The sequence below is a fragment of the Lagopus muta genome, chromosome Z, assembly GCF_023343835.1.
Source record: "Lagopus muta isolate bLagMut1 chromosome Z, bLagMut1 primary, whole genome shotgun sequence".
Lineage (NCBI taxonomy): Eukaryota > Metazoa > Chordata > Aves > Galliformes > Phasianidae > Lagopus > Lagopus muta.
In genome coordinates, this window is record NC_064472.1 from 64,997,897 (window position 1) to 65,023,861 (window position 25,965).

Consider the following 25,965-nt stretch of genomic DNA (forward strand, 5'->3'; position numbering starts at 1 on the left):
TGAAAATGAAAGTCTAATGCTCCATCACTGACATTAGTTACCTTCAACTCCAAGGCGTATCAACCATCACTGGTATAACCTTAAAGAAAAGGGATATTATAGACTCAGACAGGTATTCTCCAAAACATATTTTTAATATAATCTGCATCTGGAGCCTCCAGAGAATGTAAGCACAGAATTATGCTTGTAATTCTTCTTCTTCTTCTTCTTCTTTTTTTTTTAAAAACATTGATGCTAAAGCTAATTACTTCATGTAAAAAAGAAACTGCAATGTTTCTATACATGAAGCTCACCCTGCACAGGAATTCTTTATGGTAGAATGGAACAAATACAAAATCAGTTAAAACCAAACAAACAATACCTTTTCATTCTGCCCTCACTGAGGGTTCAACAAGTACATTCATACTCGAAGCCAAGAGTTACGGACAGTCTAGTAGGTCTCCCATTGATTTCCTCATAGTTACTTTGAAACATCAAATACCACTTGACTTTATTGCAGTCACAGAAAATAGAAATTAGCGTTAATTCTACATGGACACATCCGTCAACACATTCCAGAGTATAACATGCATTCCACTCTGTATATTCCAAAGCTTGAGGAAGATCTTTCAACAGTAGTCATGTTCTGTCACCATCACCTTGCAGTCAATATAAAACTGAGGAGAGGCACATTTTTATCCCCTTTTAAAATACTTTTGTAAAGATTTTGCTATGGCATTCTATTCCTTTTTTTTTTTTTTTTTTTCCCTTTTTTAAGTTTTTTTCTTTTTTTTCTTTTTTTTTTTTTTTTTTTTTTTACATTTTAAGTGTTTTATTAAAAAAAAAAATTGAAAGTTTAATTTCAATGAGCTGCAAAACATTTATTAAGAGAGAACTTTTTGAGGACTTCAGAAATACACAAAATAGCTTCCTAGCCAGGGACTGCTGCGGAGTACAAACGGAAAACGAATTGTTGCCTTGCATTTCAGAAAGTGCATGCATATTGCACTTAAAAAGAACACACAGACAGCTGGAACCTTGTTACCAGTATGATACAAGAGCAGGAACATAATCTTAGAATTTGATAAGAACAGCATCTCACTTTTTACTACAGTACTGTTCATCTACCTGGCTGAAGTATTTCTGTTGAAGCCCAAGAAGAATAGAAGAAAAACGCCAATGAGAATTTCTATCCCTGCTCCCTCCTCATAATCCCCAAAATACACCTTAAGAGGTCTTAACAAGCAAGGAGGTATCTTTGCACTTGTAAACTGCTTAATCAGTTTTAAAACCTGTGTCACCCTTGCTGAGCATTGCAATTTTTTTTCCACAGTGTTCTCAACATTGTTTGTGCTGGTAGCTCTGGAACTGCACACTTCACCAGAGAGAAGCTCAGCTATGACAAGAATAGTTAAAGTTACAACAAAAAACTGTATTCTGAATGCTCGTTAGTTCATTGCCCTGAACACATCAAGTTCAGCTAGTTGTACTACTGCATATAACATCAATAGGCTTCACTAAAACCACTTTACTGCCACCTCTGAATGAGTAATAAGACTTAAAAACAAAACAAAACCTTTTGTCCAGAAGGTTGATATCTAGATTGCAGTGGAGACAACACTGGCCTGAATCTGGAGCTGAAAGAAAATCTGTTACTTCCCATCAGCACTGGCCACAACAGTACGAGCATACATGACAAGGCCTGCCATGCCTCTCCTGATCAAAAAATCCTGAAATTAATCCATAATGTATCATCTGACACAGGCCCTGTACTGACTTTTTTTTTTTTTAAATGAAGCAAAAATTAAAGAGTAATGTAAACATACAGGTCAAGAAGGAAATGGAAAAGACAATTAAATGCATCAAGTATCTGGCAAAAATCACAACACTTGAGTTCAGCAGATAGCCTCAACATCATGAAAAACTGACTTCTGAATGGAGCTGATGCGCTTCAGAATTGACATATCAACAGGTATTTGGATAGAACTGTACACAATAAATCAGTACTTTATCACATAAGACAGTTTTTAAAATTAAAGCAAGTAGTTCACAGAATAGGCCTTCCCTGAAAACTTAGTCTCCACTGGATTTACATATATTTAATGACCATCTGCTTTCCAACCATTTTGGAAAAGTCTTCCACTCAATAGAACAAATATTGTTTGCCAACAGTAAACTTTTTTGAGATTGTATTTCTAGGCTAACCATGTCCAAATAACTCATTTTAAACTGGTTATTAGAAAATCATGAAGACAAATTTAAACAAAGAACACCAAGTAAGATTCCAGAGTATTAAAAAATCCCATAGATGTTAAAATCTGTCTATTTATAGAACCAATAAATTGTAACCTATAGAAAGAGAAGTACGTTTATGACTTGGTATAATAATGTGGGTTATTTGTACTGTGGCATCATTTCTTGATTGCCTCTACTTACAAAGTAGTAGAGAAGCATAAAAAATAAAAATAAGGAGTATAAAAGTCAAGCTGTTGTTCTCACAAAGGAAAATTTGGGTGGCACACGTTTTAATCATCAGAAACCAGAAAAAGCCAGCTAATTCAATTGTTTACCTTCCAAATACATTGCCTTATCTGGATTTCTTCATTCCCAGACTTTCAAAAGTGTACATGTGGCGTGGGATAAACAGGTGAAAGTCACTTTTAGTAAACCCTAAAAGTGGCAATACACCAATGGCACTTTCAACATATCTTTGTTTAAAAACATTCCAGTATTTTTTTCAAGAATGACCAAGCTAGTAGTGTACACTTTAAAAAGAACCCCAAAAATGTCAGAAAGCAATGAAGAACTATTCTAACATTCCCTCAAGATACATTCTTCCTCAACTTAAAGACAAAGATGTTCCAACATAAGGTTAGAAAATAAAAAATTACTCTTCTATAATAGCTTTATCTAGTTAATATGGCCTTTAAATTTCTACACATCTGTCGAAAGCCATAAGCCAACTTACTGAAACTCTGGAGCATGAAGCCCATAGGTATGCTTACTACCCACCAGTGGAATGAAGCCTTAACAATATCCAATATGCTAGGCTAAGAAACTTACAAGCGTATTCTACTCAACAGAACTGAATTTCACTTCAAGACATTCGCAGGGCTAATGTGCCATAATATAATCTACTATTAATCAACAGTAAAGTGCTGAATTATATTAATTACCTGAATTGCACATTTATGATCTCCATTTATAGATTTAACAAGTCAAAAGAGCCCTTTCTGTTGTAAAAGCTAAGCTGTTGTGCAAATATTATAAAAATAGGTACTTTCATCAGGAGCTTTATACACAACAGAACCTCTGCTTTTTTTTTTTAAAGTATAGCTGACACACTAGAGAAAAGAACATGCAAATATTTATAAAGATATTCCAAATGAAAAAAAGGGACACTTCTATAGAACTTCCAATACCTTGCCATACAGCCACACAGTCAAAATAATGTTAAGTGACGTCTAGACCTGGACTGATAAGCGTCATGCCACCAACATGCTTTTGTAGCTAAAGTTGATTTGTAAATTTAAACTACAGCATTCATTTGATCTACTTCTCATTAAAGTGTATTGTTAAGTCTGCAGTTAAACTTTGAACAAACTTCACATCTAGTCACATAACCAGCACAAGCAAGACATGACTGCAAAGGGGAAGGTGTCACTTGTATATAATGAAGACCCTTCCCCTAACTGTATGATGCAACAGAATGATTTTCAGATTTAAAGTTCAGGGAAATTATCACGTGAAAGAGTTTCTTCTCCTAAACTTAGCTCAAATCTCCTGAGGATCAAGAGGAAAGAAACCTCAGTTACAGCACTCAGAGAAGTAAAATCTAAGTGTGGAGAACTGGTAATTAGTTTCAAAATGTGTCATACTATGAAGCCAGCATTCTCACAAAATCTCCAAACAAACTGCAAAATGAAATGTACATTTAGTTCAAAATTGGCCAAGTGCTGCATAGAAGTATGCTCACACGCAACAGTCGTAACTCAACTAGTGCATAGAAAAGATAAAAGCACTTATGGTAGTTGCAAATGTTAACAAGTCCATCCAACTTAAACAGTTTTACAGTGAGTCCATAAAAAAGAAGAGAGTAGAAATGCTCAAGAAAAAAAAAAAAGATGACCTTCCAAGTGTATAAAATCCATACGACAGTTATAGTATAAGACTTCAGTGGAAAACACTCAACTCAGTTCCAAACAGCCATCAGGCAATTAAGACCAAAATAGACAAGCCTTTGGCAAACAGTTTTAAGTCTAAATATGGCATTTCATTTCTAATTAACTCACAAAATATAATATATGGCATACATTAAATACCAGGTAACCAACTCTGCCAAACTGATGCTAACAATGCTTTAGCTAATGAAAGCAAGATGGAGCAAGCTAAGAGAATGCTGGTGTATCACAACATTGTTCAAAGCAAAACATTGTCACCTAGTCGTGCTTAAGAGAAAACAGTGCTCTGGCTTTTCATACTATCATCTATGGAGCAAAATAAAGTTCTCTAGTTTTTCAGGGATGTGGCCTGTGTAGCGTATGTTACGATTCACTACGACACGAGCAGCAAGACACTGCAGTGTAATATGATTTATGGGCTGGATTAAGTTTTTGGCTATTTCTTTATCATCCAGCAAATCACTAGCAGTTTTTCTATGTGAGTTTGTGGCATCAAAGTGTGAACCTGAATTAATGAGAAAATTCATTATGTCTGGATGATTGTTCAGTGCAGCAATGTGCAATGGACTATTGTTATCAGAGTCTCTGACATTTACATCAGCACCACATTCCACCAAGATAGCAGTTACTTGTAGAGAAGGGAATTTACAAACTGGGTAGCGACCCACACATGTAGTACTACTGTCAACAGCAAGGTGAAGTGGACTGAAGTTATTCTTCCCTCTAGGCTGAAGCTTAAGAAACTTATAAATAGTCTGTTTCTTAAAATACTCCTGTTCTGAACTGCAAGGTACCTTCTCCAACAAGCAAATTAAATGCAAAATGATGGCAAGGGCTTTGTTCAGTTGTATTGGATCAGGAGGACACTGGGTTTGTTTCATGGCCCGCTCTATTTCAAGAACACTTTTGCACAGTATACCCATCAGATCCTCAAATGTAACAGTAGTGCCTAGTAGGCCTTTCGCCCTATCCTGCAGCATGAAGGAGAAAAGCTCAGCAAATGACAGTAAACTGCTGGATGTCATAGGGCTCAGAGGATCTAGGTTGCTCTGCTGCATGTCCAACGCGTATTTCCACAAGTTGATGCAACGCTTAAAGTTCCCAGAGTCCGCATAGACAGCACCTCTGTATCTAATATAGTAGGATGTATCTGGGTGAGATGGGCCCAGAATACGTTCTCTAATTAACAGAGCTTGCATTCTCATCTCATCAGGGTCAGCGATAAGATTTTCTAGCTCTTCCGAGCTGTTTACCTCTTTAGCATAAGCATAGGCCATAATTAGTGTTTGTGGCACTGGTTTGCTCAGGATATTAGTTCTATCACTGTATCTCATTTCCATAGCTCGCTTCCAGTACTTCAAAGCACCAAGAAGATCTCTCTTTTTGTCAACAAACGTTGCTCCTAGAAGTTCCAGAGCATTTATGCATTCAGCCTTACTGGTTTGCACATGCTGGGTCAGGAAGTCCACAATATTTGTGTGGCCTGTCACACTAGCTGACAGAAGTGGAGTCATTCCATAACCATCCTTTTCCATTTTAGCACAATACTTGAGAAGCATCTTCATGATCTCCAAACTGCCAGATTCTGCACAATCATGTAGTGCGGTGTTTCCTACACAAGAGAAGAAAATCAGTTACACAAACAATCAAATTATAGGCTAAATCCTACTGCTTTAACCATTTTAAAAGGTCTGTTTTGACATTTATGCAACATGAAAGGCTTTGCAGGCAGTTAGAATATTTTTAAGATCTGACTAAAACATCGAGATTACAAAGGCAGTTAAAGGAATCAGAATGCTTGATATTACTGACGGAATTAGGCAAATCTTACGGGCCTTTCTGTCTCATTGATAAAGAGAAAATTAAAACAGACTTCCCCACTACACATGAGATTTTTCTTCTAGATTTGCTTCTAAAGAGGAAGCAAAAAACTCTGAAGTTTGTTATCTTCATGCTTTCTTCTTCCTTCTTCACCTGTCAAGTTTTCTTCCTCCCTATCTTCACCAATGATTAAAAATAACGTTATCTGTATGAAAGCTGAAGGTGAGCTAACACAGTAAGAAAATTCCTTCAACACAGCACACAGAATCTTATTTACATTCAGATTATTTTTCTATGCCTGCCACTGCATAGTTTGTAAGCTAAGAGGGCTCTAGTCTTAAAATTATAGAGAAAGCTGTAGCATGCACCAGTACCATCTGATTAAAAATAACATACTAAGCTAATTAAAAATAACATTAGACACAACAGTTAAATATTGAACACTACATTTCAAATAACTTTGCCCAGTTTCACACACAAATACATCACTGAGAAGTGACTGAGGTGGATAAGCTTTCCTGATCCCCTCCACCAGTACAGAACCTCACACTGTGGAATTCAGAAACAACCACAAGTAAAACCCACACTGTATTATGAATACTACAGATTCTGACTTAACTTTTCAGCCTCCCACTAAGCAATACGAAAATAATTAACAGAAAGCTCACGTAACTTGTTCCTATTGCTTCCATTAGGTTTTTTTTTTTTTTAAATATTATTAGCACTGTGAAATCCTAATTAACTGATTGCCAGATCATACATCTCTATTACACAGTCAGTAAGTTTCCACACTCCCAACCAAGATCTTTTCCAAGATCACAGTCGCTGGATTTTGCTTTTAAAAAAATGAGAGAGAAATTTCACAGAACTGTCTCATTTACATTTCTGTTAAGCTTTTGTATGCCAACATGACAGCAATTTGCAGCAGGCTTTGTTGTACCCCTAGGCCCTCATGAGACTGACAGCAGGTTAGGAAACAAAGCAACAGTCTTGAAATTTTAATGCAGTGTTTGGAAAAGCACACATTTAGCTTAGGTTTTGTTGGGTTTTTTTTTCCTTAACTTTTTTTTCTTCTCCTGAGAGATGATTTGTAAAAAAAAAAAAAAAAAAAAAAAAAAAGGAATGAACTGAATATTTTAACTAATGAAATGTTAATCTGGACATCTAAGAGCTGAAGTCTGTATATAAGCAAACTAAGTTGAGCTTTTATCTCCATTCTACTTTCTCCTGCTTTAAACACAGTAAATTGAGACACAAAATGTATGAAGTTGGCACTGTGTATGTCTCTACATACATGAAAAAATGATTCACACTTACAAATTACATTTCAGAAATAAAAATAATCTTTCCCCTTATTACTACCCTTCTGAGAATTCATGCAGATCTCCACAAATTTAAATCTCCCAGCTTTTCAGAATATGACTTAAGAGCATTTACTTCCTAAAAAGAAAATAACGGATACAAAATTGAAGTATGAAGAAAAACCCTACAGAAGCAAAATTCACAATTATCTGCGAAGGCTGTGATAACTTCCTCTAAATTCATGCCTACCTATCACCAGCAGAACCAGATGATTTAGATCCACAGTGCAAAGCAGTCGCTATACATCAAGTAACAGTTTATTGTGTGGTAGTATGCTTTTACATGTTGGTACACTGCTGAGACAAGGAAATATTCATGCAACACTTCTACGGCTGTTGGCAGATAGCAAAAATCCGTAGATTCATGGTCTGTTTAGACAAAAATGTTATAAAGGACACAGAGCCTTCTATCTTGATTCCTCCATTACTACCTCAATCACTGCCCCTTCTCACTCTCACTTCTCAAAGCTTCACTTGAAAATTAGTTTGCTGCTTCTTCCTCAAATCGGCTTGCAAACCATCCGACAGCACTTTCAATACGTCATTCTTGCTTTCATTTCCAACAGACAGGAAAATAAAGGAAAGGACAAACGGCTGCTTTTTAGGACTAACAATCTCAACTCAAGCACGCCAAATAACAACAAAAATAAATTGCTGCCATCCTAATCAAATTCATACAGAGAAGCACAAACAACTCTTTTCAAATGCTAAACCTTAAAAGTTCAAAATGCTGCAATTGCAGCAGAAAAATAGCTATGGATGTATTTTGCCCATCAACCAGTATTTTAAGTACAAGTTCCAAACAAGAGACAGTATCTGATTTCAGACAGCGAACTTGCAAAGTGTTCCTTTCCAAATAAATTTTCCAATGGTGGACAATTACTTCACTATCATCTACTGAGAAGTAAAACAAGTAAGCAGATAAAGACATCCAACTCGAAATGGTGCCCAAAATTATCTGTTAGATCAAGACTTCTGAAGCTAAATCCAGCTCACACACTGACAAGTGATTTTCAAGCTTTAATACTGTAGTCAATTATTGTCACTAATGGAGCGTGCTATTAAGACCAACAAATTTTCCAACTACAAGAACAGATTTTCCCAAATTCAGGCAGATTATAAATCTGGCAAGCATAGCTAAACAAATTCAATTCCCTCTCTCTGTATTTTGGTAACTCAATAGGTATAGGAGCATCTGACTTCTAAACTCCTAAGATGGCATGAAGTAAAAAAGTAGAGAAAATTAGTGAAACTTGCCAACACATACATTATGTCTGGCTACGCCAGAGAAAATCTATTTAAAAATGCAATTACATCATTCAAACCATAACTACAGACTGGCTGATTCCTAAGGCCATCTGCACTTACTGATGAAAGCAAAACCAGATGCATCTGGGTGCTGCCTGAATCATCAGTTAATACAGCCACTTCAAGCCCAGGTCCCCACTCAAAGCAGTGCTCAGGAACTCAGGAATTTGCATCTGCTTCCTACCTTCAGGTCAACATTTTAGGCTATGACATTTTTTTCCTCTTAACTATACTAAAGACAAAATACATTAGTAATACTGGACTCACAAGTGCTTCAATGATTAAATATTTTGCTGGCTTTGAGAGTAGGATCCACAAAGCTATTTGTACTACATACTGTAGATCCATCAACAAACAGCTGCTGCTCTTGAAACTTTTCCATCAGTCGGGCCTTACAAGGGCAGAGCAGAGCAGAGAGGGACAATTACCTCCATTGCCCTCCTGGCCACTCTTTTAATGCATCCTGGGAGAGCGTTGGCTTTCCAGCTGCAAGCACACACTGCTGGCTCATGTGGTTTGTCATCTGCCAGGACCCCCAGGTCCTTCTCAGCCGGTCAACTCTCAAGGAGCTCCTCTCCCAGACTCTACTCATAGCTGGGACGGCGCTGAGCCAAGTGCACTTGGCCTCAGTGAACATCATGAGCTTTACATGGACCCAAGGCTGTTCAGGTCCCTCTCGATGGCATCCCTTCCTTCTGTCGTGTCAACTGCACCACTCAACTCAGTGCCACCTGCAAACTTGCTGAGGGTGCACTCAGTGCCATCACCCAGGACTCTGACAAAGGTAGAAAAGAGTACTGGTCCCAAGGCAGAGCTTGGAGGACAGCGCTCATGACTGGCCTCCACCTGGACACAGAGCCACTGACCACAGCTCTCCAACTCAGTAGCTCTCTTACTACTGCGAACTTCCAGCTAATTCCTTATCAACTGAACAGTGCAACCTTTAAACCCATATCTTCAATTCAGAAATAAGGACATTGTGCAGGACCTAACACTGGTTACTATTAGCATTATCAGAATGAGGGTAACTTTTTAGCTACCTATACTGTAGTAGGGCTTGAAGACCACAATGTGTAGGCTAATAAAGGAAGATCATTACCATCAATTTTTAATATCTACATCTCACTTACTATCACTAGATAGTAGAAGTGCAATAACGAGAAGGAAGCACTGAAATAATTAAAAGACATCGTGACAGCAACATTAAAGATATCAAGCCTATATCCTGCATACTGTATAGGAAATAGAATTTCTCTGCTATGAAGGCAGGTGGAGGGAGCTGGGCTTGTTCAGCCTGGAGAAGGCTGTGAGAAGATCTTACTGCAGCCTTTCAGGTTTTAAAAGAGGATTAAAAAAAAAAAAAAAAAAAAAGGAGGAGAATCAACATTTATCACATAGTGGTAGAACAAGGGAGAATGGTTTCAAGCTCAAGGAGGAAAGGTTCAGATTGGATGTCAAGAGGAAGTGCTTCACTATGAGAGTGGTGAGGTGCTGGAACAGCTGCCCAGAGAGGCTGTGGATGCCCCGTCCCTGGAGATGTTCAAGGCCAGGTTGGATGGGGCCCTGGGCAGCTTGGTCTGGTATTAAATGGGGAGGTTGGTGGCCCTGTGTGTGGCAGAAGGCCTGGAACTTGGTGATTCTTGGGGTACTTTCCAGCCCAGGCCATTCTGTGATTCTATGAACAGTTCAAATAAGTGTGATAAACCATTATTCTGACTTTAAAAATTCCATCCATTTCAAAAATACTGCACCATCTCCAGTGACAGGAATAAACATAGCTATGTGTTATCTATGCATTTCAAAAACTAACCAGTCCAACACCTGTAACATTATTTATTTAGCAATTAACTAAAATAAACATATCTACTGCTGTATTAAAAAGACTTAAAGAAAGGCATTTGAAAGTCATACTTTGGTAAGCAACTTTCTAAGTGGCAGAACTTGAATTTGACATATTTTTTTGCAAGTTTGGGTATTTTTATTGTTTCTCTTAAAGTTGCGGATGATATTTCAAATGATATATTACTAAACGCTGCTAGTCTATTTTCAATTCTGAAATCATTTGCAGGAATTTAATCACATATAGAAGACAGCAGATGTTACAAGAACATGGGAGGCTCATCATTTTTGCACAGGAAGAAAACAGAACTGGCAGTGTTACGGTATGCTGGGTAGTTCTTTGCTAGAGATCTACTGCTGAGACACTGCATTGCTAATACAACTTTCTGTCTGTAATAAGAAAAAATTACTCTTACACTACCTAATAACTTATTCTAATTAAAAACCGTAACAAAATGAAAAGCAAGTAACTCCCACCTCTGGTCTTCCCAAACCTTGCGAGAAAAGATTAGGGAAAAAGCTAGTCATTTCTCATCATAACTGCCTGCTTTTTTCTTTTGATACTTTTTTAACATATCACAAGCATTACAATAACATCTTCCATACCACAGATCAAATCCCTAGGTCTCCAGTGTTACAAAACGCTCATTTGGGTAGGGATTCAAATTTATAATGAGGTCGTCTCTTTCTATGTCAGAAAGAAGTAATTCCCAGAATAGACTTGTGACACAGGAATGAAAAGAAAGCAAGGCAGTGACACAGAAAATTATTAGACTTGATTTGCAACCCATATTAAGTACACTCACTTCCTAACAGGATGGAAAAAAAAGACCAGATTTCTGGTAGTAAAACTTGTATTAAAATGTTTTACCAATCTGACTTCATATCCAGGATCTGTTTGTGAAAATGGATGCTAAGCTGCTGAACATTACACATCGTAGAAAAAAAGATTTAATTAGAATGACTGACTAGTGTGGAAAACTAGCCATGTGTATCTACTCAAGCATCCTTACAGATTAAGTTAATCAGTTTTTTTGAAATGAAATTGTTTGTGTAACACTGATTTTCAGTACAGCACTGGAAGCAATTAAATCCTTCAGCAGCTGTACTGTTTGTTTTTTTTTTATTAAAAAAAGATATACAGCGCTGTAACATACAAGTAAGGTAAACTTTCACATTATTTACACACAGTATGCATAACAAAGAAATGCTCCAGGTAGGTCTTCCTTGTAAAAAGAAATCAAGGGCAAATTGCAAAGAACTGCTAAGCTTAATAAGTTTTAGTGGATTCTTGATATTCTGTAACAAGAATAACTGCGTCCCTTGCTCACAAATGTATTTCAGGATAACTTCTATTGTCAAGATTAACAATACAAAGCAGTTGTTAACCATTTAATTTCACTATAATCTCCTCTTTAGTTGGAACTGATGATTTATTTCTTTGAATTGTATCTTCCTTATTTTACTCACAGTCATTTCCGCTGAGGTTCACATCGCATCATACACAGAATACCCAAAAATGCTATAGACTGCAATTGTGTGCTTAACTCATGTGTTTAACTTGTTAGTTTCAAACAAGCAAATGAGTTTATATAATTTATTATTGCACCAGGCCTGGACGGGGGAAATAAAGAATAATGCAGAGTATCAGAGCACGTATAACTGATCCTTGCAATGCAAGATCTACATGTTTTGTCTGGAGTTCCAACTACAATATTTGCTTAAAAACAGTCAGAGGGCAAAATAATTACATGAAATACTTGATTTAAATATAAAACCCAATTCCAGTAAACACAACTCCAGACCTATCACCAAGAGAATCCAAATCAGTAATCACAAGGTACAGCAAAGACAGCTATCACTTCAAGTGCATCAGTAGCCATTTTCCTCCCTGTATTGACCAACTAAAAGAAATTCACCAGTGAAAGATGTATTCAAGAAACTACAAGACTATTCTTAACATGGCAAAAGAGCACTGCCTCTTAACTACAGATCATTTGCAGAATTCCCAATACAGACAAACAGGAAACTTCATGCAGCCAAAATATGGAAGGTTCCTCCTCAACTGACCAGCAGTCAAACTTCTCACAAGAAAACCCAGATCTGCTTCTGATCTCCTTGTTAACAAGCAACTTGGGAGCATCTTTAAATTATGAGAGCTTTTCTTTGGAAAAAAAATAAAGAAAAAATAAACAGATTAGTAGCTGCCCAAGACTTTTTATACACTGAAACTTTAATATGTAGATTGCTCCAAAAGTAATGCTTCCTGTTTACTTCCAAGGAAATTACAACAGATACAAAGAGCACAGTAATGCTATTTGATAGTGCAAACTCTCTCCTACAGAATGCTGCATTTCAAGATAGCTGCCACCATTAGCTATGCATTTTTGCCCAGAGTGAAATACAGCCTGCAAGCCACATTGAAAGTCTGTGCTAGAACAAGTGACCCACTATCACCACTGCTGAAACACACCTCTCACCACCTCACTGTGCTGACACCCACTGTTAAGTCCCCACTGACATTTAGCAAGCATTCATGAATGTCAACAGGTGCCATTTTTTTTTCTACATGGAGGAATTCAGCTCCACACCTTTGCTTCACACACACTTCCATGTCAGATGCCATTTTTTATACTGTCCCTTCACTGCTATCTGTTGCACAGCAACAAAATTCAATGGAATAGAGGTTGAGTCTTCCTGACAGTACTGCCATACCACCACCATGCACCTCTGATATTCTGGACCAACAGCATAAAACAGGAGGCATTACTTTCAGAGCAGCACTCATTTCTGTTCATTTTATTCTGCAGCTTCTCAAGACAGGAATAGTGCGTTGGAAATGCCTATGAACTAGGCAAACACTCCAGCTTTCCATCTGAATATATTTCATTTCCTCCCTGGAACAGCCAACACAGATGCCTTCACATTTCTCCCTAGATGCTCAGAGTTTTGAAAATGTGAATAAAATCCTATCTTACCACATAAAATTCTGTTGGAGAAATACAGTGGGTAGATCAAGCAATTTAACCCTACTCCCTTCTGGTTTGGAGAATAGTATATGTAAGAAAATATGTAATAAACTCCCACAGTCAGCAATTCTCCAGGTCTACATCTAGAGAAGCTGCACCACTTTGGTTTTATAGACAACTTGGTAATTCTAAGTGCTACAAAGTTTACATTAAATACAGCTTTCACATCTTTCACAGAACAGCAGGCTTCCCCATTAATGGCCCAGGAAGGGGGCTATCTAAAAAGAGAGCTCAGGCACAGGAACAAGTTCTACTATTCAAGAGCAGAACACTCAAGTCTTCCATCTTTCTACTATCCTAGCCTTACATTCTGCCAATTATTTAATACACAGCTGGGAGGAGAAACAGAAAAAATAATGAAGAGGTGGAATACGACAATGTAGCACAAATCCTGCTGGAAACAGGAAAATACACTTTGATGGAGTGAGGGAGGAAGTTTTTCACCCAGAGGGTGGTGAGGCACTGCAACAGGTTGCACAAGGAGGCTGTGGATGCCCCATCCCTGCAGGCATTCAAGGCCAGGCTGGATGTGGCTCTGAGCAGCCTGGTCTGCTGGTTGGTGACTCTGCACATGGCAGGGGGTTGGAACTCGATGAGCATTGTGGTCCTTTTCAGGACCATTTCAGGCCATTGGCTCATTTTCAGGACCTTTTCAGGACCAATGGCTTATTTCAGGCCATTCCACCATTCTGTGGCTCTAATAGTCACTTTGAAATTAATAGCAGTTGAATATCATTGCAAAAGAAAGTTCTAAAGGTTACTTTGTTGAGCCTCAGCCACTGCGACACTCATACTGCTACATACTACTCAGTTTTACTCAGCTCTGTCCCCTCATCTTTCAAGTTCAGGTTTTACAGCACTTACTCTCTCGCTATACCTTGTCACTGTTTACTGAATAACTTCACAGATCTGACCACCTTAAGATGCCAAAATGCATGCTCATGTCACATAAGAGAGAACTTTTAAAAACAAAAAGGCAAGCCACACCTGGCCAAGAGATATTATCCACACAGAATCATTCCGATGTACTGCAGCTCAAGGTACTGAATTATTACAACCTAAATCATATCCAATCCAACTTTTAAATCAACAGGGAGCAGTTACACCTTAGTAACTTTTGCTTATGTGCCTAAGGTATGAATCACACCAGAAACCAAAGGACGTAAACAGAGCAAGGAATGAAGACAGAAATGAAGAGTAAGGAGAGAACTCTCAGGAGTGCCCTTCAGCTGTTTAAGCAAACAAAAAGCCCTAACAGAGTAGAAAAGTAAGATAAGAAGAAGCAGCAAATCAAAGTCTACTTCACCAACACGAAGGGAATGAGACTCAGATTTCCTCCTCCTGCCCCCCCTCTCCCCCCCCACCCCATTACATCAGATACTTAACAGCTCTGTTCTGCCCTTACCTATTGTGAAAAGGAACACGTTCTGTTCAAAACCAAGAAGGATGCACATTTTATGCTCAATGTGTTGTTCCGAGAACACTCTGAGGAAAAATGACATTTTTGTCCTAACACATGTCCAAGATGATTCATAAGTAAGCTTAAATCCTTAAAAAGGAGGATTTATTTTTCTCTGCCTACACTTATGACAAATCTGTGTTATCTTGCTTTACGTTAGCCCTCACATGTCAGCATGATTTGCTGAAATAGAGTATAGTTGCTTAACAGCTTTTTCAAATACATTAATTGCATGCTTGGCATTTACCAGTATAATATGATAATCCAGGTACAAAGTAAATTTTGACAGAATCAACCATTAACTGTATTATTTTCCAACAGATACAATTTAACCAGAAACAGGCAGTGGAAGTGTTACTCAAAAAAAAAAAAAAAAAAAGAAAAAGACTTTTGAATTTAGCAAAAATATATATATATATATGTATATATATACACACACACACGGAGAAAAAAATACATAAAATAAACCACTGAAACACAATAAACACACAATCCTGGGTCAGTGAGATAAAAATTAACTGCAACCTGGAATACTTGATACGCTTTTTTAGGCCAATATTACAACCACATAAAACTCTGATGTATAGCAAAACATAGCAGTGGTTCAGCCAAGCAGGCTATGCAATTCCTACTGAAGCCAAAATGTCAGATTTTCACTTTGAGTCTGCAACAGCAGGACTGCCAATGGTGTGAATTGTGAAGGGCATAACTTTGCTTCTATTTCATAGATATCCTGATGTTATTATGCAGTCACCTGAAACAACTTTTCTTTTTTTAAATCCTAATGTACACTTTTGTTTACTAACATTTAAAAAAATAAAGTCCCAAAAAGATGCAAAAATTTGAAGGGAGAGGAGGGGGAAGAGTAAAGTTCTCATTTCTTTACAGAGTAGGAAAGATTCTTATCTCTTTTCTTACATCTTTCTCTATTCCAGTTTTAGTGGCACAAGTCAATTTTAAGTACAGCTTTTTTTTTTTTAAGAAACAGCGTTAAAAAACTAGAAATACATGCTTACACACTCGAGTACTTGAGTCTATTAACCAACAGTCGTTCTCAGCAGAAGTTTGTGCACTTTTTGCCTGTGCATAGGTGTCAGTTTATATGTCATCTTAGGAATGTGAGGCTTAATAATATTAATCAGTCTAGAAATAAATTGTCTTGTCAGTGTTAACAGTGTACACTGAAGAAACAGTAACGACATAGCTGAGTACAGTTCATCTCTTCCTCATCTACATGAGACTATTTTTGGATTCTCACAGTCTCCTAAAGGTGTAATTCCATCTAGGAACATAAAACAACTTACCTTTAACACTTTTTCTGTTAACATCAGCTCCTTTTTCAAGTAAATACTGAGCAATTTCTTTGTGGCCTTTATAACAGGAAATCATCAAGCACGTGTGCCCATGGCGGTTTGATACTTCCAGGTCTGCTTTGTGCTCCACAAGGTACTTTACTATCTCCAGGTGGCCATCGAAACAGGCAGCTCTGAGGGGCGTTGAATTTGTCAGGGTTGTGTTGTTGACAGAAGCACCACGATCCAACAGGGACTGAACCACGTTCAAGTGTCCAGCAGCAGACGCTGCCCAGAGCGGTGGAGCTCCCTCAATGGTCTCACCGTCAAAACTCACCGAACCGCCAACTTCTATGGATGCAGAGCAATGGTCCAACAAGTACTCCACCATGTCAAGGTGACCATAACGGGCTGCCACCAGAAGTGGTGTGGCACCATCGGTTTTTTCTGACATCAGTAAGGCCACCTCTTCTTTTGTTTTGCTTGCCAGTAACTTGGAAAGGAGCCGCAGCTTGCCTTCACGAGCTGCATTGAACACCGCTGTCTTTAGATCCATCTAGCCTGCACCTCTCCAGCTGCGGGCAGATGCACGCCTGCTTCTTTTCTTTCAGTCACGAGCACGAACCTCCCGGCAGCACAACCGCTCAACAGCAAGCCCCTCAATTTCTCTCGGGTCGGTTTCACCTAGACGGGACAACATGGAGTCCGTGAGCAAGGTCCAGACCAATCACCGCCTCTCCTTGACAGATCTGCAAGAAAAACAATCCAGAATGCTTCCACCCTTCCCGCAGACACCCAGCACGACCCACCCAGCGGCCTCTCGCGGACCCTCCCGGCGCCGTGCAGCGCCGCCCCAGGACGGCGGCCGGACCGAGCCCTGCCCGCGGCAGCGCAACCGCCACCGCCCTGCCCGGACCAAGGGTTACCTTCCCGCGGGGCCGTCGCTTTCACGCGGACGCTCCCGCCGCCCGCCGCCCCCGTTCCAGCGTCTCCATGACAGACCGCGGCCCGCCGCCGACGCTCAGCCGCGGCCGCACAACCAGGACGCAGCGTAGCCTAGCAGGCAGAACCGCCGCCAATGAAGAACCCGCGCGGGCGCCCGGCAGCCACTGGGGGCGGACGGAGGGAGGGACTGCGCAGCCGCGGGAGAGAGGCAAGGCGGGGGGCTGAGGGCGGAAGGGGCGGGTCTCCGAGTGGCGCGGGGCGCAGTGAGCGCTGTGGGGCCCCGCCTGGAGGTGGCGGCTGTTAGTGTGGGTTGTGGGGTCAAGGAAAAGGCAAAAGCGTGTAAATGGGAGCTATAAAGGGGTAGGGAAGCTTTGGGAGGTACGGGGATGGAACTGAGGAGTGATTGAAGGCTTACAAGTTTTAATCAGCGGTGTGGGGGGGGAATGTGAACAGAGGGAAGTGCGTGCTGAGCGTCGAAAATAATATCCTGGTAGGAAGGTGCCGTTAGCATGGAATCGTTTGTGGAGTTCTGGAAGTGCTCTCACAGTTGTTTACAATGGGATTGGGCTGTGTATATAACACAGTGTTACATAATATATATAACATATACACACAGTGTATATAAGTAGCGCGCTGGGGGGAAGGGAGCAGGTCTGCCCTTTAGGGAATAGGGAAGTGATAAACCAATGGATCTAAACAGAAATAAATTGTTAAATAAAACGTAGCAGCAGTTATGCTGAGAGTTACTGAAAAACATTTGAAAGTGCAGTAGTTGGTGACAGCCAACGTGACTTCACACAGGGAGGTCCTGCTTAACTAATTTAATCTGCTTTTATGACCAAGTCACCCATCTAGATGACCAAGAGAAGACCATGAATGTAATTTTGCATTTCAGCAAAACTTCCACTTCTGTTTCTCACAGTATCCTTCTGGACAAAATACCCAGCCTACAGCTCGACGAAAACATACTGTGATGGGTGAACAATTAGCAGAAGTCTCATGCTTAAAGTGTTTTGTAAATTGAATTGGATGAGGCTGGCAGCCAGTCACGAAGGGTTCTGCAAGGCTCCATTTTAGAGACTGTTCTCTTCAGTGTTCTCTTCAGTGACTTGGATTCAGGACTTGGAGACATACTAAGTTTGTGGACAACACTAAATTGGGGGGAGATGTTGGCTCCCTTGATGGCTGAGGAGCCTTGTAGAGAGTTCCTGACAAAACATGGGTCTGGCAGCCACCAGCCACGTGAAGTTTAAGAGCAAGTGATGGATTCTGCACCTGGGCAGGGCAGCCATGATTATATCTACTGACTGGGAGATGAGAGGCAGCTCCACAGGACGGGATCTGGAGGTTCTGTTTGATTGCATGCTGAAGCTGAGTCAGCAGTGTGCCCTGGCAGCCAAAGAGCCTGTTGTACCCTGGCGTGCACAGACCCAGTACTGCCAGTGAGAGAGGGACTGTCCCTGTACTGCTGCGGCCTCACCTCAGGCACTGTGTGTGGCTTTGGGCACCATGATATAAGGATGCAAAGCTATTGGGGAATGCCAAGGGAGGGCTACAAAGATGGGGAAGGATCTGGAGAGGAAGATGTATGAGGAGAAGCTGAGGTCCCTTGGTTTGTTCAGCCCAGAGAGGAGACTGAGGGGAGGCTTCATGGCAACCTGCAGCTTCTTCATGAAGGAGCCGTATCTCAGCTCTCAGTGTAGACACTAAAAGTCTTTATTAACATGGAGATCCCTTGAAATTTTTTATCCCACTTTTCATCACAGGCCATGGAGAACCCCCCAGCATGACTATACTTCTGCTAGATACTGAGCTAATTCCTACATTTCTGTGCTGCATTTTGGAAGGCAGATGTGTGCTCCAGCTGTTCTTCATCATTTACATATCTCATGTCCTATCTCAAGAAGTACTCAGTTACCCAGGCTGGTCTGGCCAAAAGTTAAATCAGGAAGAATGTATAGGACTGTGTCATGTGAGTTGGCCAGGGGATGTAAACCTGTGCCCCAAAGCTGGAGGGAAGGCTTGAGAAACTTCTGACCCCTCCCCAGCCTGCATATATCCTGAGTAGTGTTTGTGCTTGGCTGCATGGTAGAAAGCCTTTCTCTGCTTCAACTCTGCAAGCTGTTAGCTTTCCTTCTCCCTGGGCCATTAATTCACAACGGTGAATTACATTCTGTAGTTCACGCGTGGACACAGGCCAAGAGGGAGAGGTCTGGTCCTTTAATTCCTCACTTCAGCAGGTGAATGAGCACCTCTGCCCATGTGCTCTGGAGAGAAAAGATGAAACTTTGCCTCCAACAATGTCAGCTGAGCTAGGATTTTACCTCACTGAAAGCCACGTCAATATTTGGCTCTCTAATTTTCTATAGTTGTACTAAGAAATTGGAGAGATAAATAAGGAAATAGTAATCAATCTAGTTACAATATAGTTACAATAGTGCATGTAAAAACATGCACTAATCACACCAATTTTGCAGGCTTTTAAATTATTTATATGCATATATGTACACATATACATGTATATACATGTATAATGGAAAGTGATTTATTGATTCACTTCCTTAAATGTGCACAGTGGTCTACTAATTGAAAGTGTACAAGTGCTATTCCAAACAGTAAAACTAGTGAATTTAATACAGCATAATTTAAATTTAAACTGCCAAAATTAAAATTCTTCCTTTAAGCACTATTTGCCACTTATAAAATATTCCCAGATTGATTGGTATGGTTGTTTCAAGACAGCAGTTGACTGAACTGTAGATAGCAAACACATTAAAAATTAGTCTGCTCTACTTTAACTATTAGACATAGGTGGTAATTCTCATGGTGCTATCCAGGCCAGAGCAGGGCATGCTGTGCCCTGATGGGATCCACCACCAGAGAGACACTGGTTGTGTGTGGTGGCTTTGCGTGCAGTGAGCTGGTGTGACTAATCCCTTGATTTGCTAAAATCCAGGTCAAGACCTTTTGACACCAAAAGCCTCTTACATCCTGCAAGCTATGCCTGTTCTGGTTTATTACACAAGTGAAATCCTGGGGGAGGTTACTCACAGTCTCTGTCCTGCCCTTCTTTACCCCATGCATATTATCCTTCTGCTCTTTTCCCTTCTTTGCTCACAGGCCAAGGCAAAGACCAGGCCTGACAGCTTCGATACAGATAAATGGAATTGTAGGTATGAAACTGAAAAGATCTCCTCAGTGAGTAGAACAAAAAATAACCTTTGTTTTCTAATTATAGTACAGGTATTTCACCTACCATGGTGCCTATTAGGCTAGCTGTGATATTTGATAATATGCATCCCTCCACTGATTGATTAGATCACACTCAGAAAAAGCAGGGAGCAGATCATCTGAAATGAAACAGCTCAAGAAGGCTCTAGGGGGTCCAAAGCATTGGAAGCAAGCATCTCTGTGGTAAAAAGCTGCTTTCCCTCAAGTAGACTCAGTAGAACAGGAGCAGTTGGAAACCAGAGAAATGCTGCATTTGCTGTAAGCAGCGCTAGCACAGAGGATAGACACAATACAACATGAACGCTAGGCAACAGGCAGGACTGCAACACTGCATGGCATGGCCTGGCACAGGATGAAGCAGGTGCAGCAGAAGCTGTGGGATGGCTGGGAATGTTCTGCTATCCTCCAGCCCTAGGCTTTGATGTGTGGCCCTGCATTTCAGACATCTGCAGCTGTAGCTGTCCCTGGAAGTGTGCAGCAGCAGCAACATGCAGTTTGAATGAGTGTTGTCTTCCTGAATATAACCAGAAACCTGCAGGCCAGTGCGCTGTGTGTGTAGGGGAGTCTGCAGGTAAAAAGGGGCTTCTCATTTTTTGCCTTCAGAACATTCGCAGTGGCAGCTGCTCAGACACAAATATGCTGCCCCTCATCTTTGGGAGCTGTTTCTCATTAGATTGCAAGTTGTGACTTTTCTGTTGGTCTACTTCTGACCACTGTTCCCAACTTACTGCTGAAAAATATTGGTATGGGCTGGTCAGAAAGCTATTTTAAAGCCTGGCTTCACTCTAGGCTAGCAGGCTTATTGCATCACAAGGCTCCGCTCTCAATATTTCCAGTTCCCTTGCATGGGAATGTCTCCTCTGCTTGTCTGCCTGGTGGCTTTTTGCAAAGAAAGACTGGACTTCTGGGGGACAGTTCTCCTTATGTAGTTGCTTGCTCCTGGCCACAGCCACCGTTGGCCACCTTATCTGCCTGCGTAACCCCCTCAGCAGCAACCCTTAGTTTGCCTTTCTGAGCAAATCTCCAGCAGATACACAGCAGCCAGTTCCCTCCTTATCAGGCCTCCCTGTTCCATTGCTGCAATATATGAGCATCTACTCTCTCCTTTTTTTCTTTTTTTTTTTTTTTTGCACAGATTATTTTACTGTAGTAGGGCTTCTCACAAACACTCCTCAGAAGAGGTTTCTGGAGCAGATTGGAGCTGTTTGCTTGTTGGTTTTTTTTTTTACACTGATGACACTGAGCTTATTAAACCTGTTCTTCACAGATGGCCTTAGTTTATTTAAGATTTATAGATCCCTTGAATTTATGCTAGCAATACCTTGGATACATAGCCACAGTCCTCTCCTTAGGTACCCCCAGCTCTGGCTGCCAGCCAAGATGCTCAGGAAAACCATCCCTGGCACTGAAATTTGAGAAGGCGTGGGAAGGCTGAATGGCTGTGTTTTGATAGCCTTTTGTCCCTCCTAGCAGTTATGCTGAATGAGAATTTCTGTCTTCTGAGAAGAAGAGCTTCTAGTTCAACTTAACCCTGCCCTTTCTCTATGGGATGAATAGGTGACATGGCACCTGTGCTTCATGTTTGCCACATGACAAGTTGATTGGGCTAGAAATTTTGCAACAGGAATATACTTTTTAGTGAGATAAAAAAGAGCATATGTCTTATTCCAGTTAATAAATTTTGGCAAATAAAATACAGATAGCAACATATGGATTGCTATCCTTGCTTACAGCTGTAAGTAATAAGGCACAGAGGTTGCTGTTGTGCCTTCAGAGGCCATTCAGCACCTAACCCACCAGACACGTTGCAGAACAATTTTCCAATGTGCTTCCTGAGCTGTTCAATACCCAGGCACCAGGAAGGTGTCTCCATCCTCATGCAAGTTGCCCCAGAGTGGGTGGGAGATGCAAGTGCCTGGAGCAGCCCTTAGCCTCACCACCACTGATTTCCAAATCCGGGACCTTCATAGGGAAGAGGTGATGTCAGGGCTGTCTGTTGCAGTGTGCTCTGGGATGCAAGGAAGAATCTACAAATGTTATTGTCATGGCAACTGCGCTCCATATTCTGCAGAGGGGAAATTCAGCCTCAGACTTAATTTCATATCTGCAGTGTATTGTGCTCTGTTGCTCACTTGGTGGTATGCTCACAAATTCTTTTACCATATTGCTGATGGGGTAAGGTGACCCAGCTAGCTTCTCCATTGCTCACATCACAAGCATGAGAGCAAGGGCAGATCATAGCTGGATGACATTACACATTTCTCAGGCTTTTCTTAGTGCATGATACAAATTTCATCTCATAATAGTTCCACACATTCTTTTAAGCACTGGAAAATACATACTCTGAGAACACTGCAGACAGCCCAAACACAGCCAACTTACAAGAGGCACGTAGAAGCAGCAGTCAACAGAGGGTGCAGTCTGAATCTTGTGACAGGAGCTTTGCTTAGCTGAGGTCTGCAACTCTCTGGCAGGCTCTCAATGGCTGGGCAGCTGGCTGCTGCTGGGTAGCACACTAAGCAGCCCAATAAGTCCAGCAGTGCTCAGCTACAGGCACATATCATACAATGGGAAAGGTAAAGATTTCTGAAACAGAGGTTGGGCATGGCACCAGTAATGACAAGCTGCATTTGTCGATAATAAAATGAGATGATAATTTTTACTGGCAGGCATCTAGCATGCAGAATAGCTGTAAGTGTGGTTCTTGCAGGGAGTATGCAGCAGCATCAGCAGATAGTATTACACTGCAGGAACATTTTTCATTTGAAATGGCTCATGAAAGAGAACAGCATTTAGACATACATGACCTGGAGACTTTTGCTCCCAGGCGTTGCCTGGAAGCAGGACAGTAGGATATTGCTTGCAAGTACTGGTGTCTTACTGCAGAGCTACTGATGTCTCCTGGGAGCAGCCAGAAGAAATGACTTTATAGAAATGGAAAGAACAACTAACAGTGGTGTACTGACTTGGTAGCTAAGGAGCAGGAGCCTGAGAATAAGCTTCCCTTTTTGGAAATATTTGGCTGCATAATAGCTGGGGATTCACCTCTCCTCCTCCCTTTCCTCTGAGATTTTTCCAATTCTCCTTTCCTTTTATTTTCTGCCTATTGTGCATAATCTTCCCAGGAGTGTGGTTTTATATACTGTACACTATAGATGGGCTGTCTTACATTTACCAATTTAAGTATTACAGGAAAATCTAAATTTACACCAGACAGAAGAAAAAGGTACCGTAAGAAAAGTTAAAACAATCAGCACCAGCAGAGGAACTCAGAAATACACCCACAGTTGGAACCTTCCTTGTGGCTCTGCTCCAGCAGCTCCAGCAGTGCCAGTGGGATGAGAGATTCAGGGACGCAGCATATCACCTCCACTTATGGTGAAATGTGCCTCTGTCTGAAGGCAGCTGCCTGTCCACGTGGGCAGTGCACCTGACACCTGGGGCTTGGTGGGTCAGGGCTGCCCCAGCACGTCCCCGGATCTGTGCATTCCTCTCCCATGGCACAGGAGTATGACCTGCAGGTGGTTGGAGCATTGGAGCACTTTGTGTGTTTGTAAATGGTTCTTGCCCCAGCTTTGGGGCAGAAATACACAGCTAATATTCTCCTTTCTTGCAAAGTAGAACAGAGGCAGAATGCAAAACCGTATGTCCAAAAGCATGCTGCAATGCAGGCAGTGGCACAAGTACCATGGTGGCTGCCTCCCCACTACTACAGTGTCAGTACAGATCCCAACATTGGAGCCCCTCTCACAGTCTTTTCTCTTCAGCAAAGCACAGTTTTGGCCAGAGATGACATACGAATTGCTATCATTGCTTACAGCTGTAGGAGATCACTGCCCTCACGTTCAGAATATGTTTTGGGTTTTTTTTTGTTCTTCAGAAAATAATCACAGAATCACAGAATCACAGAATTGTAGGGGTTGGAAGGGACCTCCAGGGATCATCGAGTCCAACCCCCCTGCCAAAGCAGGTTCCCTACAGCAGGTTGCACAGGTCGGCATCCAGGTAGGTCTTGAACATCTCCAGAGAAAGAGACTCCACCACCTCCCTGGGCAGCCTGTTCCAGTGCTCCGTCACCTCACTGTAAAGAAGTTCTTGTGCACATTTGTGCAGAACTTCCTATGCTGCAGTTTCCAGCCGTTTCCCCTTGTCCTGTCTCCACTCACCACTGAAAAGAGTCCGGCCTCGCCATTCTGCCCCCCACACCTTAGATATTTACAGACCTGGATCAGGTCCCCTCTCAGTCTCCTTTTCTCAAGGCTGAACAGACCCAGTTCACTCAGCCTTTCCTCATAGGGGAGATGCTCCAGGCCCTTCACCATCTTCGTGGCCCTCCGCTGGACTCTTTCCAAGAGGTCCCTGTCTTTTTTGTACTGGGGAGCCCAGAACTGGACGCAGTACTCCAGATGAGGTCTTACCAGGGCAGAGTAGAGGGGGAGGATCACCTCCTTTGACCTGCTGGCCACGCTCTTTTTAATGCACCCCAGTAAGCCATTGGCCTTTTTGGCCACAAGGGCACACTGCTGGCTCATGGCCAACCTGTCGTCCACCAGGACACCCAGGTCCCTTTCCGCAGAGCTCCCCTCCAGCAGCTCATCCCCCAACCTGTACTGGTGCATGGCATTATTCCTCCCCAGATGCAAGACTCTACACTTGCTTTTGTTAAACCTCATCCATTTTTTTCTGCCCAGCTCTCCAGCCTATCCAGGTCTTGCTGAATGGCAACACAGCCTTCAGGCGTGTCAGCCAATCCTCCCAACTTCATATCATCAGCAAACTTGCTGAGGGTGGCCATTATCCCCTCATCAAGGTCATTGATGAAGATGTTGAACAAGACCGGACCCAGCACAGACCCTATAATAATCTGCTATGCTTTGATTGCATTTCCTCCAGGAAAAACAAAACAAAACAAACAAACAAAAAACCACTAAGATTTCCAATGTTCTTTTAGCAGATGCAGTCTATACCAGCAATACCCAACTATTCTGAAAACTGAGGTAAGGTGGATTACTGAATTACAGGTGGCAGTTTTATCAAACACAGGAGGAAAAAGCACCACTGAAGGTTTTTCTTAACTCTGTCCATAATGGCTAAAGAGCCTAGATATTTGGAAACAAAAATAAAAGTGATTCAAAACAATGCAAGTTCTGTGGGTCTTCCCACTTCAGCTCATAACAGTTACCCTGAAGACTATTATCTCCACCACAGTTGTCTGATTTTTTCCTTTAAAAAACATACGTGTATTTAATGTAAATGAGCCAGAATGTTCCCATTGAAATAACAAAGCACACCTGAAAATGATTTTGTATATAAAAACATCACGAATGCAACAAAGTCAAAATATCTACATACCTATTTCTCAAAGTAGCAGCTCTGATTTCAATAGATTGACCATGCAGATTATCAGTTAACGTAGAGTCTCTCTGGCCTGTATTCTGATTGCTAGCCTCTCTCAGCTGTCTGATGAGGGAAGTTTGTTTGGGCTTAGAACTGCCTATTACAATAGTCATGCTCTGGAAA

The 25,965-nt window shown here is 41.1% G+C and overlaps 1 protein-coding gene across 2 annotated transcripts; it reads right to left on the minus strand.

Annotated features, from left to right (window-relative positions):
* Positions 1-771: 771 nt before the first annotated feature.
* FEM1C (fem-1 homolog C) lies at positions 772-17,518 on the minus strand. 2 transcript variants are annotated; one of them, XM_048932052.1, is made up of 3 exons: positions 17,196-17,518; positions 16,282-16,953; positions 772-5,772 (listed from the first exon to the last, which is right to left on the minus strand). In XM_048932052.1, the coding sequence occupies exons 2-3, from the start codon at positions 16,823-16,825 to the stop codon at positions 4,463-4,465; spliced, it is 1,854 nt and encodes a 617-aa protein (XP_048788009.1). In that variant the 5' UTR covers positions 16,826-16,953; positions 17,196-17,518; the 3' UTR covers positions 772-4,462. The 2 variants fall into 2 exon arrangements, with proteins under 2 accessions (XP_048788009.1, XP_048788008.1); XM_048932051.1 differs by having other exon boundaries at positions 16,282-17,018.
* Positions 17,519-25,965: the final 8,447 nt, after the last annotated feature.